This window comes from Physella acuta, unplaced genomic scaffold (genome assembly GCF_028476545.2).
Source record: "Physella acuta isolate Inbredline_101_S28 unplaced genomic scaffold, ASM2847654v3 ptg000319l, whole genome shotgun sequence".
NCBI classification, from domain to species: Eukaryota; Metazoa; Mollusca; class Gastropoda; family Physidae; genus Physella; species Physella acuta.
Window position 1 is genome coordinate 669635 of NW_026731838.1, and position 17735 is coordinate 687369.

Consider the following 17735-nt stretch of genomic DNA (forward strand, 5'->3'; position numbering starts at 1 on the left):
TTACCCTCACTATTCTTTTGAACATTTTGATACTTGAATGCATATAGTTCATCGTTGTTGGAGTTCAGATATGAAGCATTACAAACATACACCCCAATGTCATCACTATTGAAGTCATTAAAGAATATCTGTATCATCATTGTGTTTCGATTGTGAGGAGCGCCATGTGAACTATCTCCAGCTCCAAAAAAAGTAATGTTCCAATTCCTTACTATGGGACCTTGCTGCAAAACAAGATTATTTATGAACTCGATCAGTGTCGTAACAACCATCGTCACATGGAGGTTAAGGGTTCCGTTCACATTTTTCCATCATTATATATGAGAGCCGGACGTTTTCCCGAAAGACACTTGCCCGAATGCGACAAATGCCCGAATTGACACTTGTCCGAATGCGACAAATGCCCGAATGGACACTTGCCCGAATGCGACAAATGCCCAAATGCCACACAGTGGCGTAGCTAGGATTTGTGTAAATTGTGTATTTTATACGTTCTAATTGTGTATTTCCACTGTGTTATTATGTAGTACCCGGTAACATAAAATACCATTGATTTTATATCACTTGTATGTAAAAACAAACTAACTGTAAGCCTGTAGCATTTAAGCAACCTAACACAGTAGCGTCACAGGGTGGGGTCCTGACAATTTGGTGTGACACCGTGATGAAAATTCGTAAAATTTACTAAATTTTAGTTTACTGTCAAAACTAAGTTTTCTTCAGTTAAAATAATAGAATATTAAGTAGAGGGAAATGCAAAATTGTTAGACGTGGTGGGGTTGACACTCAATAAACGCACAGGGTGATATTGAACCTTGTGACGCCACTAACCAAATACACATTTTAAAAAGCTGCTCATGATTTATTTCGATTTTTTCCTTTCTTATAAGTTTGCAAAGTGATTAATATTATCCCTGAAGTCCATTTTAGCTGCTTCTGTATGTTCGATATTTAGGATGGCGAAGTTACTGACCCAAAGGGCATATCTACAACTTTTTCATTACATCATCATAATGGAGAGACTTTGGGCCCCCAACCGTATATTACTGCTGAGGCGGCTAGAGGACACCCCTTATTTTCTTTAGCAATTGATTATAGTAGCCCTCTATATCCCTAGGGCATGGCGCTCAATAAAACAAGTGTATGCGCCGTAGTGGTCACGGGTGGAGCCCGGGGCGCCGGCTGATGAACCTGTGCAGTTTTACCGTTGAATTTAGCAGTAACCCTGACCTCTTGTGCTGGACACCCAATTAACTGAGCCCAGGCACAAAGAAAGACGCTGGGAAACTCGCGGGTGGCAAGCCGAAAAACTATACTGTCAAGGAACCGCTCTCCGAACGAAATAAAAAAAAATTGTGGCAGAAAACTTTGCAGGAGTTAGAGTTTCTTTCCGGCTTCTCTTCGAGGGGGGGGGGGGGGGAGGGGAGGAACTGCTCCTTATGAGTGGGGTTGTGGTAGGAAATTTCACGTTAAGTACAGGTTGGTATAAACGACTTCCCAATGTTTCTTGGCGATTGGATCATTTTTGTATTAATTCATATAGGACAAGGAGACAGACAAACAAAAATCTTTATGTAGCGTGTTTCGGGTCAGTTGTAGGTTAGATTAGAATAGGATAGAATAATCTAAAATTACGGGAGTGTGAGTGTGTGAGTTGAGTTTACCCTAGAATATTGTTAACCCCGGTATGTTTGTGTATTGTTATCCCAAGGTCGAATGCGGTATAAAAGCTGGAGTGAATGATTGTCAGGGGTTAGTTGATAGCCGGTAGGACGAGAGCTACGCTAAAATGTACATATTGTAGACTGAATAGTAGCATTGAAGTACACACGAATCGTCTTTTAAGTTGAAACCAACCCGAACGTAACATAGCAGTATGTTGATTAGAAATAAATTAGATCAACAAACAAATTGTGATTAAGGTAATTAAACGAGCAGAAAACATTGAAATTTTTTCGACTAAGCGTGTTGTGAAAACACTTTCCACGGCAACTAATTAAAATATGGCTTAATTGTAATTATGGATGAATGGAATTTCGTTAAGGACAGAGAGTTGAGAGTGGAGGGGGTGCATGTTTGTGGCGGTGGGGTAGTGAGTTTTTAGCGTTGAGTTTAAATTTGCGGGTGCCGGATGCCAATCTCATAAAAGAGTCAATGTTCAAGTTTGTTTATAGGCTAGTTCTCTAAACTTCTTGCCCGACAATGCAACAATGCCTGAAATATTATTAATACCGATAGGTCCGATACATACCCTTCCCAGTAAGAATGGTCTGAGGGCCTTTTTTGGAACTTTTGATTACTTCTACAGTAGAATAGAAACTGGATTTCCGTCTTCTTTTAAAAATTATTTTTTAATACAAATATTAAAATTCCAATGTAAACGTTTTATAAATTTAAAGAAGGAAAAGCACCCCTATTTGCCCAGGGCCCCTATGCCTTGCTTACGCCAGCTTTACGGTAGCTACGCCACTGATGCTACAGTGCTCAGTTGATTAAGCACATTTGGTAAAACGGGTAATGATGTATCTAAAGTACCATGCTATCAGACCCGCGGTAAGTAAGGAGGGGGGGGGGGGGATCCGACCAAAACAACAACCTAGTTTTCTTTGCACCTGAATAAACAGCTTTAAAATAAAATTATAAACTAAAGCAGTGATTTTTCTACACTAACAAAGACACACTATTGTATATACCAGGGGTCTCCAAACTTTTTACACCGAGGACCGCATTAACTATCAAATATCAGTTCGGGGGGGGGGGGGGGGGGGGCAGAGTTTCTTCCGGCCCCCCGAAGCAGAGGCGTAGCGAGGGGGAGGGTGGGGGTGGGGGTGCGGACCGCACCGGGTGACACCATTTAGGGGGGTGACACCAAGGCAAAAAATAGCAAAATATATAGAAAAAACTTGAGGGGGGGGGGGGGGGGGCAAATCGAAAGTTTGAGGGGGTGGAGGTGCAAATAGAAATATAAAATAGAAAATTTGTCCCCGGGAAGGGTCGCTACGCCTCGGGGGGGGGGGGGGGGGGGGGGGGGGGTGACACCATTAAGTGCCGCACTGGGTGACACCCGACCTCGCTACGCCACTGCCCCGAAGCACGTCTACTCTACCCCCCCCCCCCCAACGAAATATAACTTATATAGGAATATATAAAAATTTCAAGTGCCCCTCCCCCCTCGGAGAAAAAATCTGAAAGAAGCAATGTCGGGGGACAACAACACACTCGAGGTCCAAGTCTGCTCTCAAATTATTCTTCATTCTTGAAAACTTTTGTTTACACTTGTATGTTGTTCCGAAATTTGAAAGGTGCTTTGACGCAAAAGTTTTAATATTAGGAAAGTCTTTTAGTGTAAAAACTTATAAAAACCCATCCGCCCTTATGTGAACGTGTCTCTAATTACCTCCAGCTACATTTCCTCTTTGCAACTGGCCACATTTGCTTCAAATGGGTTTTGAAACAGTCTCGCTTCTTCTGCCTTTGAATCCAAGTGAAAAAGCCGCTACTGAAAATGCATCTGGAGGTCTTTGATGATCTCGCATGCAAACGATGTGGGGAACTCAATGGTTGCTTCAGCCGTAAAGACCTCGCGCTGCTAAAAGTGTGTCAAGTTGTTGGCCTGTGCTTGTTCCAAAAACATGACAAGTTTGGATCTGAAGGCCTTTAGGTGGGTGTATAGATCAGAAACTAGATTTCACTCTCTTGTAGGTTTAGGTTCAGAAAATTTAATGACTAGTTATGTCAGCAGCAGAGGCCAATTTCTATACACACTCTTCATCAGATATTAATGACAGGTGGCTTGCCTTTACTTTTCAGTAAGTCACCTATTTCCTTTCTTAACTTAAATACTCTACTCAGAAAAAAAAATGTAAATCTTGCGATTCTGTGTTTGTATCTTTCAACATGTCTCTGAACTATCTATGGTTGAGCCCATGTAACCTTATTAAATTACCATCTTCACCACAGGATTTTGTACACCGCTTTTGTCCATATATTTAGCACTGTAGTGAACGAGTGAAGGGGATGGGTGAGGGTGAATGTTGTTTGTACTTGGTACCCTATCCCGTTCGTCCTTGTTCAGTTCTCGTGCTGTGAGTTATAGTTGTCCGGTTTGCACCAGTTTTTGAAAGGGTGTATAAGGTGTATGAAAACGTGTGTGATTGCCTCAGTTTCGTCCAGATCTCCAAGGTTAGTATAGGTTAGGTCTGTACTAGTTTTTAGCCACTGTATCATATAGTTTACTAGCTTGTGTGTTTTCTGTTTAGAATAGACTGTGTTGGGGGTATGTAGTATAGATATTATTACATTTTTTAAAGTTTCAACGAGCCTTTATTTCATTCAGTCTTGTGTTGTAACCCGTTTGTGGTTGTTTGTCTTATATGTTGCGCTACGCATCGGATCACCCGAAAGGAGTGTCCGTGTGTTCACAACAAGCACACAAAGCTTACTGGTCAATAATACGGTGCAGGAACATTGGATGTAGAATGTTTTTCTCATTCGCTTGTCCAACCAAGCCTTTCTTTATGCCACTCATGTACTTTCCTCCATCAAAAGTCATGTAACTGAGGTTACTCCAGTCCAAGTTATAATCAGCAAATGTTTTGTTTAACTCATTGAATATATCCTCTCCGGTAACAGTGCCATAAATGTTATGCATTGAAGCCAGCTCTTGTGCTATGTTCATGTCGTCATCCACACCTCTAATGAACATAAGTAGTTGAGAGCTGCAACAGCTGTACAGCGACGCATCCATTGCAATTGAAAAATGGCAAAGTTTGCTTGCATTTTTCGCTATTTGAGTTACGATGTTTTCACCAATGTCTGCAACAAGGCGGGCAAAGGTATTTGCACCAAAACAACATTTTCAAATTGTTTTGAAATTTCTGGACAAATTCCTCAGTCACCTCTAACAAAAATTTATTCAGTGGACAAAAAGATCGCCGCGGGCTGGATGTTAGGACCTAGCGGGCCGCATACGGCCCGAGTGCCGTAGTTTGGAGACCCCTGGTATATACAAAAAAAAATTGAGCTAAAGTGCTAACAATAGGCAAACGTTCACACCTCTTCTATGACTTATCGTCCCTATATAAATAGACTAATAATTTTAATAGTTTTGTACAAAGTACATTAAAAAGTAATGTCTTCTCCACATCCCTATTTACTTCTGCATCAGCAGTCGTTTCTACATCCACATCTACATTTGTATCTACATATATTTCCTTGTTTATAATAAAATACATAGATCCAGCAAGAACAAATTACTAAATATCAACGTATTATAAATCAATTTAATCTTGTCAGATACTTTTTTTCAAAAGAATAGCTAAAATAGGTTAACTTTCAAATATCTCACCGATGTATTAGGATAGCGAAATGTCTCATATTTTGCATATGTTGTTTTTGGTGTTTCCATTGTAGTACTCTTATAAATAGACAGTGATGAAATTTTTGTTTCATTTTCCGGAACCCCTGCTCGTGAAGCATCGCATGTCACGGTGAAAGATTCACCTTCTGGAACATCACCTGGGCTGACTATGTCGTGACTTTCAAGATTTTTTAAAGCTGTGTTTGGTTCATTTGCCTTGGATTCTGTACATTATGTAAAGTGTATATATTAAACATAATATTCAAGATACAGATAATCCGAGTTGCAATTTAAACACACAAGGTGTATCTTTATTAAATAAATGTGTATTAGGAAAGTAATTTATATAAAAGTGTTCTTTATTCATTTAATTATTGATAAATGTATCTAAAACATATACTTTACAGATAGTGAGTTTGTCTTGTGTGAACTTTATTTCTAAAAAGTATTTTAAATTTCTCATTTGATTGTTCATACTTATAAGCACGTTTTTCGAACATCTTACGTTTACATATAGCTGGTTAGTAAGAAAGATGACAACAGTGGCGTAGCCAATATCTTTTCATTGCGAGGGTTCAATTTTTCCATATATATATATATATATATATATATATATATATATATATATATATATATATATATATATATATATATATATATATATTGGCAAGGACATTTAATGTTTTACAAGAGTGTTTCTAATTTCGTCTGACCGTAATCATAAACTGAGAAACTGAGAATGCCATATATCAAAAATTAATATGCGTTTTATGATTGTTCTATTTAGCAATTAAAGAACATCTGGATCAACACATTAATTCCCGTTTTTATTATTATAAAACATAACTACGTATTTCAATTGTTAAATAAAGAGAAGCAATATTTTTATTTACCATTTTTGATGTATATCGTCATGGTCCCAACTGTTGTCTCTTCTAAGTTCGCTGTAGCCACACATACAATCGTGTATACATTATCACTGCTCTCTCTCAGAATCTGGTGCCTTAGCGTTGACCAATGACGGTACTTGATACACATTTTGTTGGTACTGTTTATAGCAACTGATTCATATTCGCCTCTGACTTCGTATGTATTATTTATTTTCCATTTAATTGTTACATATTCAGGGCCCTGCAATAATACAGCTTACAGTAGAGCATGCGACTTCTAACCCAATGTCTCGAGTTTGAATCCGGGTTCAAGTACGTAGAACGTCCATGCTTCGACACTGGTAAGATGGGTACCTGACTCACGTTAGGGAAAGTAAAAGTGGCTTGGAGTAAGGCTGACCACACTGCGCTTTCATGCGCCAAAGTAACAAAACAAAGGTCCACTCTACTTCACTTTACCCATGGAACATCAGGTTATTTAATTTAACAGCTGTTTTATGAGTAAATTTTATTGAATGTTAATAGATAGAAAATTTAAAATGCCAGTTTAGATTGTTAAAATGCATGACTTTGTAATAGTATCATTTACAAAAACCACTCACAGTAACAGTACACGTTAAGTTAACATCAGATCCAGCAGAATTGACTGATCCATTTGGACCCTTGTCTAGTTTATTCTGAGGATTTAACGTCACGGATTCAGGGACTAATCCAACTGTATGGGGAAATAATGTGTTTAATATTTATTAGCAATTATGTTTACATTATCATAAGTTTTAAAAAGTAAAATGATATTATAATTTTCCCGACTGCAAAATGCACAAACATTCCAAGCCGAGTTAGTTACTATGGCTCTCGGTCTAATACCGCCTGGACATAAACCCACTGGACATAAAACCCTCAACATAATCCTCCTGGATATAAACCCCCGCGACATAACTCTCTGGACAACTCCCACCCCTCCCCCCACCCCCGCGAGATAAACCCTCTGGATAATAAACCCTCGACTGAGGTTTATGCAACTAACGGTCTTGAACACAAACCTGCATCCTATTTCTATCACTATTGACTTTGAAATGGCTATGATAGAAAGTGTTAAAATGGTATTTTCAGACTGTGAAGTAATAGGGTGCTTTTTCTATTTTAGCTCAAACATTTTCAGAAAAATACAGGACTCTGGCCTTCAACAACGCTACCAAATTGATAGTGAGTTTGCTCTCAAGCTAAGAATGTTACATAAGTTGGTTTTTATGCATACTGAACACATTAGTAATTCCTTTGATACATTATCGGAAAATTTCCCAAAAGGCAATGCCGATTGTAGAATCTTTCGAGGACTACTCTATTGGCTGACCACAACGTCGAGGTAGGAAACAACGTTTGTTTCCACACGTGCAGAAGACAATATGCCAAAAACAAACAACTAATTTGAAGGCTGGCACAGCAGTTTCCATTCCAATATTGGATTATGCCACGCAAATATATTGAAGTTCGTTGACTTTCTTAAAAGGAACAATCGCTTCGAAAGTTTTATTGTACACAAACAAATTCATGTTACTTTTTATCAAAATAGAAAAATTAATATTAATAGCAATGCTCGAATTTCAACCTGCGTTTAAAGTTTTATTGAACATAATCACTAAGTATTTTTTCTAATGTTTTTTTAGGTTTTAATTATTGATCTTTGTTATTATCTTTGGTTTTTCCTTATATAAACTACTATGGGAGGGTTTTTGTGCAGGGGGTTTATGTCGCGGGAGGGGGGGGGGGGATACGTCCAGTAGGGTTTTAACCGGACACCAATTACTATTGCTAACGGGAGGACAAAAAAAGACGACTTTTTAAAATTTAGAATAAACTAGAATACCCGTCATCCGTTGGATAACTGTGGGTTTCTGGGGTCATCCATCAAAAAACATCACGTCTGTCACTCAGAGGCATAGCGACCCTTCCCGGCGCCCGGGGACAAACTTTTCGATTTTAACCCCCCCCCCTCCCCCGCAAGATTTCGATTTGCAACCCCCCCCCCCCTCAAACTTTTGATGTGCACCCCCCCACTCAAACTTTCGATTTGCACCCCCCTCAACCTTTCAATTTATTTTTCCAAACAATTTTGGCGCCCCAACATATGTCAACCCCCTTCCCCCCTCCACCTCCCCACGCCTCCCCTTCCCCCCCCCCCCCCGCCTCCCCTCCCGCCCCCCCCCCCCCCCTCCTCGCTACGCTACTGCAGTGTCACTTAACGTCACAAAAAACAGACCCCACATTCAAAAATATGTTTTTTATCTTTTAAAAACACCGAAAACACCGATTTCGGACTATCCCTTCATATACTGACGTCACATATGACCTACTCAACTCTACTTCACCTGCCCAGTGTCCCGCCAAGTCTCAGACAACATGTTTTTATCGTTTAAAAAACGATTCCAGCCGAGCATGTCTTTGACCACACTATCCTTTCATATGCTTAGGACAAAGAAACAGATGAACTCTACTTCACCTGCCCTGTACCTATCCTGCCAAATTCAGATAGGCAACTTTATCATTCACATCTAAAAAAAAAAAAAAATTGAAAAAAAATATCATTGACATATTGGTCTAGAACCTGTGCCATCCGCATGAGAGCGGACTACGCTACCAACTTAGCTATTTCCTCGTGACGTCACAAATCAATTTTTATACTATACTTTGAGTCTCAATTGTGCAACTTGATTTACGCGCATAGATCTAGATCTAAGTCTAGTAGTAGTAACTTTCAAATTAAATTTTATCTTAATTTAGCCAAACAAAGATTTATATAAAATAAAGAAGGTCTGAAATTATCTAGATCTAGATAGAATTATCTAGATCTAGATTCTACGACTCGTTTGCTTAAGTCTTAAGTTTAGTTTTTCTTGCTAGATCTAGAATCTAGAATCTAGATCTAATCATTAGCTACGCTCATAGGCCCGGAGCGAGCATTTCAAAATTACCATATTCCAAACAAAGATTTATAGGCCTATAAAATAATAAAGGTCTAAAATAGTTTAGGTTATAGAAAATCATTATTAACTAAATCTAGATAGAAATTTATCTATATTTTAGATCTACGACTGAGCTATATTTAAAATTTACGTTTATAATTTAGCAAACTTACCGGCATCGAAGCGGCGTATGAATCTTAAGCTACGCCAATAGGCCCGGATCCAGCATTTGAAAATTTGCATATTCGAAACAAAGATTTATACAAAATAATAAAGGTCTAAAATATTTTAGTATATAGAAACTCATTATTATCTAAATCTAGATAGAATTATCTATATTTTAGATTTACGACTGGTTTGCTCAAGTCTTAAGTTTAGTTTTTCTTGCTAGATCTAGAATCTAGATCTAATCATTAGCTACGCTCATAGGCCCGGAGCGAGCATTTCAAAATTACCATATTCCAAACAAAGAATTATATAAAATAATAAAGGTATAAAATAGTTTAGTATATAGAAACTCATTATTATCTAAATATAGATAGAATTATCTATATTCTAGATCTACGACTGGTTTGCTTAAGTCTAGTTTTTTTTGGATTGTATTTATAACTATTAAATCTTTGATTTGACCAAGATCTAGATTCTAGATCTAGATCTATAAATAACTTTCTTGGACAGATTTTAGATCTAGAGAAATTTATTGTAAAACTAAATGAAAAAAGAGAGTTGAAAATTGATATAAGTGTTGGAACGTAATAAATACAGCAAACGGACGTATTGTTAAAGTTATGACCGACAGAAAATTAGATTTAGAACGCGTTAAACTTTTGAATGGGAACACAATTTTCTTCGATAGACGCCGCCATTTTATTGTACTAAAGAGTAAACAAAAAACTGTGACGTCACGGTCCCGCCGAGTGTAGTGGTCGTTCTACACTTTTAAAAAAAATAGGGTTACTCTGCGTATGAATAAATCAATAAATTAATTAACGTCTTTAAATAAATGTGTAATTAACAGTCTGTCTTAAAAAAAAAATTCTCTACCTACATACTATTTTACAGCTCTCCACGATGAGTGCAACCATGCGAGATAGTCAATAGCCAAACAAACAAACAAACAAAAAAACAAAAAAAAAATATTCAAACATGTAAACAAACTTGACTTTTAGTAGTATATAGATTAATTACATGTTCACTATAGACAACAGTTGAGAATTTAGGAATAGTGTAACACAATACAATTCTTATAAAGTACACAACATACTATTTATGAATCAGGTTGGCGAATTCTGTTCAGAGACAGAATACTAGCCCGAGGGTCTATCGTAAAAAAAATATGTGCCCGTAAGAACGGTGCTGTAATATGTTTATTTGTGCTTTCATTCGTCGCATAAAATTTAATTAATACGAGGATAATCTTCATGCTTTGATGGGGAAAACATGCAGATTGATAATCTAAATCTGGGTTTGGGGGCCCGTTCAAAATTCCAAGGGCCTCTAGGACACAGCCAGTTAACCCATGTATGAGTGAGGTATTAAAAACTTACTGAAAGTGTCGACACTTTGATTCTCGTATGTTGAATGGATATTCCCATCGACTGAATCAGCGTACGTTGCTTGACAAATGTAGACGCCAGCATCTGAACATTTAGCGTCATAGAAAGTCATTTTTATGTAAACAGTCTCAACATTAGTTCCGCTGATTGGCTCTATTACAAAACCGCCGGCGGAAAAAGAGGCCAAGTTCGTTGCACGCAGATTCTGTGGAAGTATTTTACAATTTTTTTATAGATTTCTTTTGATAGGAAACTAATGCTCACTTATCATCCAAAAATATTCACAACAATAATAGTCCACACTACTGACTTGTATCTGGATTCGAAATCGAGACGTGTTAGCATTAATAACCTAGTACTCTACTGATTGGCCTAGCAGGTGAGAGCTAGACTGCTAACCCGTAAGTCTCGAGTTCGATTAGTCAGCATAGCGTCCGTTGTTTTTTCCTCATTAACGGACATTTTGTTTGGTATATATGTTGGCTGGTACTCAATAGTTGGCGTGCTATTTTAATTGTATGTCACATTTGGGCTTGTGTTTTTGTAGTTGTATTCGTGGTTGGTCATAGCTGGATCGGGGTAATGTTCCCCCCTCCCCTGCTCACAAGACGGCGCCCGGTTCTCACGGCGCGGGGGTCTAACAGGGTGTCACCAGGTAAATTATGGGCTTTAGGTCTCGTTGATTAACTTAGTCCCCAAACGCCAGTGGTGCGCCTCACGAGGTGTGAATTGAATCAGTGGTGTGGACGGTCAGATTCTAGCTTTTTCATGGCCATACGTCACGGCTCAGTTGACCACGGTGGTCAGATCGCCGCCTTGCATTTTTATGGCCTGTTCCGCACAATGAGGAACGTCGAAGCACTGGTCAAACGTCTCCTTTAATTTACTAGCATAAGGTCGCGACGGCCAGTTGTGGTCAGCAGATGGTTTGAAAGTATGGGGAAAGGTTTGGTTGGATGTAGGCTATTTAAAAGGACTGTGTAAAGCTTTCTGTCTCTTACAAACACATAGCTGGGGCTAGAAGCTATTCGAGGCCTGATGGTAGCAGCCTTAGGGCTGGCCTGCGAAGGCTGGTTTAGTGGCCCAGCTGATGTATTGTTGATATGGCCTGGTGTTTACACCAGCGGCCCAACGTCGTGTTCCTGTACATATGTGCTTTGTTCCAGATGTTTACATCTGTAGCCTGATGTTTAGACCAGTGGCCAATGTTGTACCGGTGGTCAGACATCTTCGTTCCAGTGGCCATTAGCTATGTAGATGATGTTGGTACCAGTGGCTGAACGTTCTGTTTCTGTAGATAAGTTCTTCGTTCCGGTGACCAGAGATTTGTTTCTGTGATCCGACCCTGATGCTTATTACATATAGCTGATGTTTGTACCCGTGGCTCTATGCTTTATTCCAGTGGCTGGAAATCTTCCTGCCGTTGGAATGTCGAGCTGGATTGTTGTAATTCTGAGATTATGTAGCAGTGCAAGTAGGAAATTAAGAACTAGGGATAATGATATTTCAATTGGTGATTCTGAGATAACGTAACAGTGCAAGGAAAAAAATAAGAATTAGGAAGAATAACATTAACACGAGTAAATCTGAAATTACCTAAGCAGAGCAGTAGGATAGGACTTGAGAAAATGACATTTACCTGCGTAAAGTTGAGATATGTAAATGCCGGTTTATTATTCACACTTAGAATCTATATATTTTTGTGTTATGTAACCAAGGTGAATAATTTAATATGGAGATGTAAGTTTAAGGATTCTTTGTCTTTTTGATTTGTATTAGGAATTCAAGTGATGCTTCTTAAATATGAAAGACTGGCTAGGTCTCATTTGGTGTCTTTAGCTTTTGCTTTTACATATATATTTGTTACGTCAAAAGGAAGATAAATAAATGCATTAACTGTGTGTTTACTAAGTTTTATTTTTAGTGTAAAATTAATGTTGTGTTATTGTAATGTTAATTAGTTTGCTCAAGTCTTGTAGACCTTCCTGTCCCAACGGGAATGCCACGGATTAGAGAGAATAATTACCAATACCATATTACCATCTCTCTCTCTCTTTTAAATCGGTTAAAAAAAACTTCCCCTTACATATACATATTTTTATATTGATAGTTATTTATTTTAAATTTTATTTACATATACTTATATATTTTTATTTGTATCAACTGTAAATATACACCTGAGTCTAGTTTAAATTACTGGAAATCCATTAAATCTACCAGAATTTAAATCACATAAGTGTTTTTTTATTTAGTTCATTTTAGTATAAACATTACGTCCCTAGTGCGAACGAACAGAATTATCAGATTAATTTAATCTCGAATGTAAGTAGATTGCATTGATATTTCGATCATAGTTGACTTACAGAAAAAAAATAATAGTTTTCCGAGTGTACTGCAATGGAGACTGGAGCTTCTATCCCATCAGTCCATTTAATTTCTAAAGAATCAACACGTGTAGCTGTTTCTGGAAGCTTCGCTCGCAACGCGTCACAAGTCACAGTAAAATTTGTGCCATTCTGGATTACAGTTGGAGAGACAATTATCGCTGTAAAAAAATAGTTCATGAGAATAGAATTTTGAAGATTAAAAAAATGTAAACATACTTATTGTATATTTTCAATTTGGATATATTTTATCTTAATGATGCACAAACTTCTTTTCCATTTATTTACTTATTTGTTCACATAGTATATCTACCGTGTTTAATTTATATATTTATATATATACACACACACACATACACACACACATATCCTAATATATAATAGCCCATGTGCGCACTTCTCTCTATCTCTGTCCGCACAATATTTTCGCCGGATATCACATCAGAATCGGCAGCGGTATATCGAAAACTTGATACAGACTTTTGTTGAAAATAATATGTTAGATGTTTTAAATGTATAACCACAATTTTATTTAAAGAAGAAAAATTAAATATAAAGGCGTATTTGAATGTAGAAAAACAGTTTTAATTATGCAACAGGAAAAGCGTTTATAGTTGTGAAAAAGAATGCATAAAACAGTGACGTCACTAATGTTTATACATTAACTAATGACGTCATCTGCCGTGTTTAGAATAAAAAGAAATGAACTATTTCATTCAAATTTTATTAAGTTCTACGTAGGCTATGAAATTTATACAATAAACTAAACTTACAAAATTAATTTTATCTATCTGGATTCTAGACCTAGAGATTCCAGATCTAAACTAGATCTAGATCTAAATCTACGAAAAAACTAGACGTATACCTTAAGTCGCTAAGATTTAGATTTAGACTCTACTCTAGAATCTATTTAAAAAATGTCTATATTAAAGTATTTCAGGCCTTAATTTTTTTATAGAAGCCTTTGTTTGTTTAGCAATGGAACTGGCTAATTTGGGTTAAAAAATTAATTTGAAATAATAGGCATATTCGCGTAAGTTAAGTCTTTTATTCTCCATATTTTATAAGGTGCCTAAATAGCTGAGATGTTAGGATAGTGTACTACGACTTCACCCAAAATTGATTTAGATCTATGAAATATATACAATTTTATCGGACAAATTAATAGAAATAATCAAAATAATGACCGTTGAGTAGCCAGATTTTTAACGGAATCATTTAAGTCACTTAATCAGTGCGTGCCTGTGTTATGTTAAAGTTGTCCGATTTTTAGCTAATTAGTTATTTCTTTGCTTTATCACTAATATTGTTCAGCTTGTAGTAAAGCACATTGCGTTTTAACAAATAACTATTTCATTAATTATTTTTCTCAAACAAGTACAACATTTTAAAATGGTGCCCTGTCAAAACGGCCCGGGACAAATCGGCCCCGTCAAAACGGCCCCGTTAATATGACCCCGTCAAATCGACCCCCGACAAAAAGACCCAGTCAAAATAGCCCCGTCAAAAGGGCCCCGACTTATTGGCTCCCGTCAATGACGCTAAGCTATTTGTCGGGAGTCGTAATGACGGGGGCCGTTTTGTGGAGAAACTAAATGGCGGGTGCCTATTTGTCGGGAGTCGTCATGACGGGGGCCGTTTTGTGGAAAAAACTAAATGACGGGAGCCTATATGTCGGGAGCCAAAATGACGGGAGCCTATTTGTCAGGAGCCTTATTGACTGGAGCCCTTTTGTCGGGAGCCTATATAACGGGAGCCTATTTGTCGGGAGCCTATTTAACGGGAGCCTTTTTGACGGGGTCAATTTGACGGGGCTCTTATGTCGGGGCCGATTTATCGGGGTCTTTTTGACGGGGCCGTTTTGTTATTGGCCGTTTTGACGCCGCATGTTTTAAAATATATATGCCTATTATTCACGTGAAACGGGTACCGATGGCTAGTATATATATATAAAGCAATGTTTGGGTGTGTGTATGTTTTATGCGTTTCTACACCTCTCATTACATCGCCGGGTAACTTTGGGAAGTTGTTGTGAATATTCCTGGGGAGGTTTCTGCGAATACAAAAATTTCAAATACGCAGGGTTCGCACCCCAGCAGGACGCGATTTGTTTTTTTCTCTATATATGGTATATAAAAATAAAAGTTGATAGCAGTTTGTGTTATGTACAAAATATATTTTTTAATTTCGCAAAGGCGGCGCACGGGAGGGTGCAATATTTCTCTATACACGGTATATAAAAATAAAAGTCGATTGCGGTTTGACACCTTTCATCCGATCACCATCACACTTTGGTGAATTAATTTGAAAACTCCAGGGAAGAATTTTCTAAAAAAATCAGTTTTAATTTCGCAAAGGTGGCGCCACGGGAGGCTGCATTTTTTCTCTATATACGGTATAAAAAAATAAAAGTTCATCCGATTGCCATCAAACTTTGGTCAGTTAATTTGAACACTCCAGGGAAGGGTATTGCACCCAGTTTTTTTCCTTGAGCGATATGGCGCCTACATTCATTTTCAACAGTAAAATAGGCTATGGATAAGAAGGGGCGTTATAGTCGTTTACTAAACATGATGAGCGTTCGCCGGAGACCCGGAGGGTAGCGATTTCACTCCCCGGGCTTTTTGGATAGTTGTGTAGAAAACCCTTGGCCCCATGAGTGTGATCCATAAGCAGGCATTGTTTACATTTAAATAACTCAGTTTTAGAAAACATATATATATATATATTTATATATATATATATATATATATATATATATATATACATATATATATATATATATCTTTCTCTCTCTCTCTCTCTCTATAGGCCTATATATATATATATATATATATATATATATATATATATATATATATATATATAGAGAGAGAGAGAGAGAGAGAGAGAGAGAGAGAGAGAGAGAGAGAGAGAGAGAGAGAGAGAGAGAGGGGGGGGGGCTAAAAATTGTTTTTGCGGGGTGGTCCTTTTTTTCTAGTTCCGCCACTGTTAGTGCCCCGAGCTATCCTGTGAGCGCTATGCACATACGTTTGTTTTAAACAGTGCAATAGGCTATGAATAATATAGGGCGTTTAGTCCTTCACTAAATTGAAACCGACGCGTTTGCGGGAGCCCGACATGTTGCAATTTCGCACCCCAGGCTATGACGCTTACGTTTGTTTTTAAGATTCTGATAGAATATGGATAATAAATAGTATTATATTCGTTCATTAAAATGAATCAGGCGCGGCGACGGGCACGCTAGTATATATATATAAACTTGAAATTTCTTTTAATTAAAAAAAAAAAACAACGATAATAACTTACTCGGGATTGTGTGTATGGTCATATTTCCAACAATCGTTTCGCCGTTGCGTGCTGTAGCTACACACACATACGTTAAGCCATCATACGCCTTTTCTGTTTTAAACTTCATTGTTGACAAATAATAGTACGTGTCACATGATGAAAACCAATGGTTTAATGGCGTTACACTATCATAGCGTTGTTCATTGAGCGGAGTATACTTGTTCGATTCTTCACTACCGTTGAAATACTTCCAAATGATATTTACTTCTTTCGGACCCTATTACCAGAAGGGGGTTTTATAATAATATATTAGTGTAATTGTTTGTTACGTTCAAAACAACATGCTTACATCGATACACAGAATATTACACATTTTTTAAACTAAACTTGATAATGTACTAATAATAGACAATTTCTACTGGTGCAAATAATAACATCACTCACCGAGAAATCGCATTCTAAAGTTACATAAGATTCTTCAGGGTTGATAGAATTGTATTCACCATATTGCCCTTTGTATTGCGGTTCTATGTAAACATCACGAGGAACTACGATGTTTGCTTAAAAAGTTGAGAAAATATAAGTTAAATTTATTTTAACACCCACACTCCTGGCCAATAGTAAAGTACGTCCATTTTCTGAACGGATTGTATTTATTTAACATCCATAAAATATATTACTTTTATCAAACCATCGCATTATTGAATAATGCTACAGGATATAAATCGTGTTTAAGACTGATCACATAATAATACACTTCATTTATAAAACATCCTAATTTAAAAATTAAGAAAGTACAGAGACATATGAAAAAAATAATCCCTATCTGACTTCTAAAAACCTACTATTTATGTAGACAAGTTTTTTATGGTTTGTTGATTTTTCTAAATTAAATTCATTGAGGTAATATGCGATACAATAGTAGTAACCAGTATCTGTACATTCAGCAGCATCTACCACCATTTCTATTTGCATTTTGTCCCTGTTATTCGGTTTGTCTGATGTTCCTCGTAAGCTTCCCGAAAAACTAAACGTCCATTTTCTTGCGGGAGTTGTAGCTGGTAAGAACTGTAAAAAATGTATTTAAAAAACATACACTATGATACACTTTAGATGAAACTGTATTAGGTTCAGCAGTCGGTTTCTTTCGGTGGTTTCTTTACGACTTTACAAACATACATTTACACTTAACACACAATAAAAAAAATCATCTAATAATAAGGTTGGTGTTTGGGGCATTAGTATATCTGACTGATATAACATGACATAAATACACTTTAGCGTGTTTCCTA

At 37.2% G+C, this 17735-nt stretch overlaps 1 protein-coding gene across 1 annotated transcript; it reads right to left on the minus strand.

The window, feature by feature from the left end:
- Positions 1–5317: 5317 nt before the first annotated feature.
- Positions 5318–10880, minus strand: LOC131940487 (uncharacterized). Its single transcript, XM_059299147.1, has 4 exons — positions 10760–10880; positions 6852–6964; positions 6253–6490; positions 5318–5583 (listed from the first exon to the last, which is right to left on the minus strand). The coding sequence occupies exons 1-4, from the start codon at positions 10878–10880 to the stop codon at positions 5318–5320; spliced, it is 738 nt and encodes a 245-aa protein (XP_059155130.1).
- Positions 10881–17735: the final 6855 nt, after the last annotated feature.

Excerpts from the sequence above, each read along its gene's own strand:
- LOC131940487 (XM_059299147.1), bottom strand. The coding sequence starts at position 10,880 with ATGACTTTCTATGACGCTAAATGTTCAGATGCTGGCGTCTACATTTGT. Across the intron at positions 6,965-10,759 it reads TCAAAGTGTCGACACTTTCA|TTGGATTAGTCCCTGAATCC; the intron begins GTAAGTTTTTAA and ends TTCCCCATACAG. Across the intron at positions 6,491-6,851 it reads ACTTAACGTGTACTGTTACT|GGCCCTGAATATGTAACAAT; the intron begins GTGAGTGGTTTT and ends GTATTATTGCAG.